The following is an 8121-nucleotide window of genomic DNA, read 5'->3' as shown; positions in this document are numbered from 1 at the left end:
CCCAGTCATTGTTAGAAGCAGTGTATTAAAACAAAACTGGGGACTGCAACTGTTTTTAGCACTACTTTGATACTCTACTCTTACTAAAGATGTAACCAGACATCATACTATCTTAATATTTAACTGAATTTTAAAATGACCTCCACAGATGGTTTTTAGTATGTTTTACATTGTTTCTTCAAATATGAAGAAAAATAAAGTACACTTAACTGAACAAATACAATAGGAGGGGGCCCAAAATAGATTGATATTTTACAAATTGGACACCTTTTAGGAAAAATATATTTACAATGGGACCTACTTCATTTAATCTACTAAATAAAATCTAATTTGGCTGTTTACTCAATGAGTAAAGCAGCATTTTAACACTTAGAACAGTAAACTGACTGGACACTCTGTGTGACATGGTGGAGCAGGGACTAAACCTCCAATCTTGATTTCAGACTACTTCTTGTTGGGCTGCACCTCAGTAATGGATGGCTGTAGCTATGCCTCACCTATCCTGGCTGTAAAGGGCCCAGGTCAGGGGCTCAGTTCAGTCAATCTCAGAAAAATAACTTCACTGGAGCATCCAGGAGACAGAGCTCTTTGGCGGCATGGACCAGCTCAGCGTCTACATCAGGCCTAGCCCAGTGCTATGCAGAGTATGCCCTTAAAATTTAAAGCTCAAGACCCGAAGAGCCTGAAAACCTGCAGCACTCTAGAACAAAGTTTCTTAAATTATGGGTTATGACCCCACATACAGTCATGTAACAATGTGGGGGCTGTAAACAATTTGGCAACAGTAAAAGGTTATGTATACCTATTTTATATATATCTACATGCCTGGGGTCGGTCGAGTAAAAATTTCTTGGGCAAAAACGGGTTCCTGGTTCCTCTAGGGTAGGACTTCTTAAGCTTTCCACTCGCAACATCCACCAGTGGTTCTTCTAGAAACAATGCCGATCTCCGTTGGTCAAGATGTGTTTGCTATCATTTCCTTATCCGTGAGAATCATTCTTTTGGTGCTGACATCCCTAATTTATACTGTCCAAAAAGGCATATGCTTCCTCATTTCTAAATTTTGTCTAGTTTCATTTTTCTGATCTTTCCATTGTTTACTACTGAGGTGCCTAATTAGAAAAGTGAGTAGACCCATCCTCACAGATAATGCCATCAACTCATCAACAGCTCATCTACTTGATGAATTCACATTTATCCATCCTCTTAACCTACCTGACCATAGCTGGAACTATTGTTGGCAAATCATGGACCAGAATAAAGCTAATTAACCCATTCAGAGACCAAAAATTAGCTTTGTCAGGGGACTTGATTCATCCTTGGAGAAAGGAGAGATCAGGGTTCAAATTTCACCTTGGACACTTCTTGTATAATGATGGACAGATGACTGAGCCTCTGAGTCTCAATCTACTATAAAATGAGGGTAACTGCACCTGTAAGATCAAAGAACTGTTTGTTGTGAAGTGAGGGCCAAATAAAGTAACTAATATAAGGAGTTAGAGAAATGTCAACTATTATAAACTATCAGACAGGTTGATGTACAGACTTGATTGCTTTGAAATAAACACAACTTACACATGCAAATTAGTTTTGGTACCTTTAAAAAGTTGTGAGCTTGAATTTTATTCTAATTCCAAAGATGCTGAAAACATTTTTGGAGCTCATTTTCAAAGTCATGGCCTCTTCTTTAATGGTGGAAATGGATTAATTCATTAAAAGTGGATTTGATATTAGGAAAAATCCAAAGTAACTTAAAAACAGACATGGGGAACAACATCTAAGTGATTATAACGTAAGTACTAACAATTTTTAAAAATTCCTTAAAAATAACATTTGGCTTACGAGACTAGTTTTCTCCTATACATCTAACTTGCATCTCAGAAAAACTAAACACTTTTAAACAGCAATATCATTGGAAGAAATGTTTTATCTTGTCAAAGGGCTAATTTTTGAAAGAAAATTCATATTTTTTTAAAGGATGGTATAAGAATTAATAAGATGCAGGAAACGATTCCTACCTTATTTGTGAGGTTTACACACTGAATTTTGATCAGTATAATTTGAACAAGAAAAGTCTGAATATAGTCCACATACTATACGTATACAGTGCACTTTCAAGAGTCATTAAATAGAAAGGACTTTCACTCACAAATTTTCCCGTTGAATTAGAATCAGTTTCATGTTCCTTATTCAAGTCATCAAGTTCATGATAGCAAATCAGTTCTAATGATAGCAAAAAACAATTCATATAAACTTTCACCAAAGTATCTGTAAAGGAAATTCCATGATATAAGTTAAATCATTACTAAAAAGCAGACCTTACCTTTACTTTCACAGCTCTGAAATCATAAAGTTGGATTCAAATAATACCAAAGCAATCAACTGAAATGTGTGTGGGGGGAATCAGAGTATTTAGAGTCAAGTAGGGATGAAAATTATTATCTGAATTTTTTACTTCATCCTTTTTAAACTTAACAGAAAACAAGAAAAAATCAATCTTAAAGGACTGTTTTAGTTTAAAAAACTCAGATCCAGGTGAATAGTAGAAAAGATTAAATTTGCTACACTGCAAATATTCTTGCATATGTTTAAATTTTGTTCCATACTCCTTAAATTCAAAGATTTGTAATTTCCCTCTTAGCTTACATTTTTCTATTTGGCATCAACTTAAATATTAAAAAAAAATAATAGTTCACAGATTTTCAGCAGTCAATATAGAAGAAAAAGAATGGCTCAGACCTATCAGCTGAGAACCTAGTCTAAAAGATATTATCTTGTGATAGCAGATTTACATGAACAAATGGTTTACTTCTAAAACATTCTTCAGCGTAACTTGTGTTATGTTTTATCAAGTGGAATCCCAGCCATATAATACAAGTATAATGAAAGTTGGCTTCAATATTTGTATCAATAGTTATGATGGGCATAAATGTATTAGGTCAGAAATATTTGTTGTAGTTAAAATATTTCTGACAGCACATTTTCAAATCCATCTGGAGAGGAGAAAAATGATGACAATTTTTAACATTTTGAATGCTAGGTTCTGCAGTTTAAAGTTCACACTACCTATTGAAATAAAGAATTGTGAACTCAGTTTTCTGTAAGTAAAACAAAGGAATTAAAATAATCTTTTTAAACAAGTGCACTCCAGGAAAAACAAAAAAGGCCTGTGCTATCATATCCAATTCAAAGAAAAATACTAAAAGTGCTAGACTGAGATCTGTATCTGTTTGCAAAGTAGTTTTATACTACGTAGCTTACTAGAACTTTTCTTCAGGGTAATAAGATAAAATGCTAAAATTATTCCTCAAAAACATAGTCAACATGCTATGTCAATATCACAGTTATATTCAAGATTATTTCTATGACGAGGACAGAAATAATTTTTGCTATCATTTGACTATCCTCAAAAGTTTTATAATTTATATTCATGTATTAATTTTAACAGGCAATAAATATGCATTGACTGATTAAAAAGAAAATCGGACTTCTGATTTGGAAAACATTTCTTGTATGATTGAGGAAACAGGAATCTTTTAAGACTTCTTCTGAAAATGTATAGTATCAATGCTACCTTTTAAATATAAGGTATTAGAAATTTATTGGGAAACCCAATACTTCTTACTCTTACTTAGGATATCTATTGTATGTAAGTACAGTTTTGAACTGTGGGGCAGTAAGTACATTTTATGGATAGATAACCCTTTCTCCGAGTTCTACATTTTACTCAATTTTAACTACATAAAATTTAGAATCTCTAATAATGTGATCACAATTTCCTGAGCTATAAAATGAGGTGGGAATTTGATTAGACAGTCCTAAGTGCCCCATCAGCTCTAAATCCTCTGATCCAAGATGTAATTCAAAAGATATGCAATGATATATATATACAATATGAGAGAAAACATGAGTAGTATGTAACTTTCTAGCTATTGTTAAAACACTCTTGATTCAATCCATTTGCATCCTTCATGTAAATAGTCATTTATCCAAATGAATGGCTTACAGGGAAGGACATATTTAATTTTTAAAGCCAGAACACTAAGAAAAAGCCAAAATGAATACAATCTATTAATCTGTGGGAAAAATAATATAAATTAAGATATAATTAGATAAATTTTACTTTGTCAAAGAGCTAAAACTCTTTACAGGCAACATTTTGGTATTTATAGACTATAGCTAATTTTTATGCAGCACCAAATAGCATCCACAAAACTAAGTCATTTTCTCTGACAATCTATATAAAAATGCTTCATTCGTTTGGTGTTCAGAAATGTGTTTCTGAAAAATGTTGACTAGAAGCATAAAAATTACATGGTAGAGAAGGAAACAATGACACTTTTCTTTTTCTTTCTACTTCAACAACAAAAATGAATGTAATTTTGATTTTACTCCATCTTCAACATTAACTGGCACTAATGTTTTTAAAGAAAAAAATTTGTAAGCACTTCATTAGTAGAATACTTTAGATACTTCTATTAAAAAGTATCATTTTCCCTTTCCCAATCCCAACTTTAAAAGAAACCTATTGTGCCTTATGAATAAAAGCACATACATCAAACAACATAACCTATATATGTATTACCTGAACTTAATTATAAAGAGATATTTAATTAGGCAGGGAAATTACAAAAACAAATCCCCCCCCCAAAAAAAAACCCCAACAAAAAATCCCCCAATAACTCTTAAGAAAGCTTAACAACCCTTAACTAAAAAAGTATAACTGGCCATGGAAAACTTCTGGCTTTCCATATTATAACCGACCGAATATCCACATTTCAAACCTTAAAGTGGATAAGAAAAGATAAACCTGAGAATGATGCTGATAACTTTTTTTTCATCTCTTGTATTTCAACATGAAAAAAGCAAAAACTTGTTGATCAGGTAATAATGTAAGATTCTGAATAAACTGAAAAAAACCAAAACCTAACTTAAGCACATTTGGCAATCTAGAAGGAAAAATTACTACCCGAGACGCATGGGAAAAAATATTTATGTGGAATTTTTAATCCAGATTAAAATTCAATTGCTTTAACTTGACCATAAAGTTGAACAAAAACCATCTTCCGAGACACACATTCTAATAAATGTATCAATAGTACTTATATTCAACCAAGTGTCAGTTATTCAATTCAAAATTGTTAGTAACAATTTTTCCACTCAACAGGCATCTATAGTGGTTTGTCCCAATTACATTTTTGAAACATGGCCTTAGGAGAACCAAACCAAACCAAACCAAACTTAAATAAAAACAAAGATAAAAATACTCTGATGTTAAAATAAAGAAAAATATAGTCCTTGGCAGATGTTAGGTCAAAAACATCTGTGAATGTCTGGAAGTACAGGAAAACTGAAGTACACCTTCAGCACAAAGCACATTTTTGAAAAAAGTAAAACTGATTCTGTGGGATATTTTGTCCACAAATTACCAGCTTTAAAAAAATATTGCTTTATCACACTCCAAAACATAAAATTTGGCTGTAAGAACTGAAGATTTCATTAAAAGATTAAAGTAACGATATTTATTGCATCTTTAGATTGTATTTTAAAACAGTAAATTAATAGTGCACAACAGGCTTCACTTTTTTCTCCCAAAGTATTTAAGGTGGAGGAACTTTATGGTTGCAAAAAAACCAAAGACATTATAACAAAGTGTAGACTGGTGTGCTTTTCAAAGGGGGCCGAAATAACCAACTGCCACCTTTGTGCTCTGACATATTTGAATTAGTGGGTATGTGAACACTAAATCCATTTATTTTGAATTTGTCTACAATAAATGAAATAAAAACACCGCCCTGTACAAATCACTCTCAGCAGTGAGTACAACAGCAAAAAAAAAATTATTATACAATTTATACATACTAAAATATTTTCCTTTTTTACCTCTAGAAATAATGCAGAACAGAACCTAATCAATATAAGGACTTAATCTGGAAGAATTCAAATTAAAACAGGAAAAAGCCAATTATGACAGAAACAAAGATTCATGGTTGTGAGGCTAGATTAGTAAGTGCGATCTGAGTAGTGAAACATGCTAAAATTGTATCCTTGGGTTTTTGACTATTGACCAAATCTTTAAATTAACATGACTCAAGAAATGTTGGAAGCAGAGCAAGATCATTGGGAATCCTGTCATTTCTTTTATCTTTCTGTTACCCAACTTATACAATGCGCAAAGTGCTAAGCAACACTACAAAAACACGTTTACATCAACACTGAAGACCTGGGGAAATGAAATTCCAACAATTTTATTTTTTAATGAGCTGTATTTTCTAAATTTTTGTTTTATTTTTTTTTCCTGTTTTCATACAGTATTGAAAACAAAACGCGGCACATTCACATTTTCCCGAGGAACTGTAAAGATGATCTCTACAGGGATAACGTTGAAAAGCCTGAAGCTCAATCAATTGATGTTGAAAACTCTCAAAGGGAGTAAAGGCTTGATCTGAATGGTCTAGAACACGTACTGCAATTTAATAGAAGAGATGGTCGTCTTAATATTTAATGATTTAAAAGAACTTCCCAGTTCATGCGAATTGTATAGTCCAAGAATAAATCAATTTTCTGAACGCATTTTATGCTACGTAAGTGTATACTTTGCGATCCTCAGGTGTTCGTGCCAAATATTCTCTCTCAATAAGTCCTTCAATACGTTTTTTAATAACAACTGGACTTGGTAAGAATCGGGCCTTCAGCTGTTGAGTTACCTAGAGGGAGAAAAAAATACCAATCCTTAATTTTATAACAGAAAATTCATCGCTGAAGAAGCTGTACTATAAATGTGAAAACCTTATTTGGTTTTAATAGGAAGTTTATAAAGTTTATATAGATTTTCATTTGAAAGTTGAAACTGTTAGTAAAACTTGATGATATCCTCATTCTAGAGCTCAGAGTTTTGTTGAAGTAGAAAACTGGAGATAATTAGAATGTCAAGATAATTTTAGACTATAATGTATTAGGTGAGTAATAAAGATGATCCTTGCTAGAGATACTTTTCTCCAAATAAGTCAAATCTACAATGCTCTGTGTTCTGTTCCTTTCCCAAGAGGAAGGCCAACAATCAAATATGAGAAGAAACAAAGGAAAAATAAGAAAAGGAAGAATTCAAAGTTTATTATGTATCAAAATTATGGCACTGGTCTTAAATATTACAATCATAATTCAAATTACATGACTGAATTACTATTTGACAAATGATAATAATTAATTGTGCTCTAGATAAAGAAAATTCAGAATCCTATCTGGGAGGCTCAAACGGTTTAATATATATAAAGTACTATATAAATGCTCAATATGACCATTTTTATTAGATGAATCAAAATGAATCTCAATATATATAATGATTCCAAGGTGATGTTTTAAGGTTTTGTTTTTGCTTTTCTTTGGTGAGGCAATTGGGGTTAAGTGACTTGCCCAAGGTCACACAGCTAGTAAGTGTTAAGTGTCTGAGGCTAAATTTGAACTCAGGTACTCCTGACTCCAGGGCCGGTGCTCAAGATGCTTTAAGTTTAAGTTTTGCTTTGTTTTGTTTTGTTTTTTAGTGAGGCAATTGGGGTTAAGTGACTTGCCCAGGGTCACACAGCTAGTAAGTGTTAAGTGTCTGAGGCTGGATTTGAACTCAGGTACTCCTGACTCCAGGGCCGCTGCTCTATCCACTGTGCCATCTAGCTGCCCCAAGATGCTTTAAGTTTTGAAGCAGATGACACGAGCTACTCTGAGAGACCCCAAACACTGCCATGAAAATGGCATTCTTTATTCCACAGTAGATTTTTCTTTATTAAATAGTTACTGAAACTTTTATTTCTGAAATAACTATAAAAAAATCTGTGTCCCAGAAAACCATTAACAATGGTAAGGCCATCATATCATATTACATTTCCTAGTGTAAATTTTAAGGTGCACCTCTAAAGCTTTCTTCAGCTCAATGTCATACTGGCTATTTTCATTACAAATAAATGTGAACTGCTATGGTTTATTCTTTGAAACACTGTACTTGCATCATGGCATAAACCCTATCTTTAAATTAGAAAAGATTTTGATATCTTGGCTATTTGTAGACAATTTATATTTCTAAATTTTATATAAAAATGTAGTTTTTTTTTTACTAGTTCTATTCATCTA

The 8121-nt window shown here is 32.5% G+C and overlaps 1 protein-coding gene across 1 annotated transcript in view; it reads right to left on the bottom strand.

The window, feature by feature from the left end:
* Positions 1 to 5736: 5736 nt before the first annotated feature.
* CUL3 (cullin 3) overlaps positions 5737 to 8121 on the bottom strand; it is a 102253-nt gene continuing 99868 nt past the window's right edge. The window contains 1 exon segment of the mRNA XM_043993344.1: positions 5737 to 6707. Coding sequence (XP_043849279.1) covers positions 6576 to 6707 — 132 coding nt within the window. The 3' untranslated portion in view covers positions 5737 to 6575.

This window comes from Dromiciops gliroides, chromosome 3 (genome assembly GCF_019393635.1).
Source record: "Dromiciops gliroides isolate mDroGli1 chromosome 3, mDroGli1.pri, whole genome shotgun sequence".
Lineage (NCBI taxonomy): Eukaryota > Metazoa > Chordata > Mammalia > Microbiotheria > Microbiotheriidae > Dromiciops > Dromiciops gliroides.
Note: the sequence above shows the minus strand (reverse complement) of the source record. Positions and strands in the feature narration are given on the sequence as shown.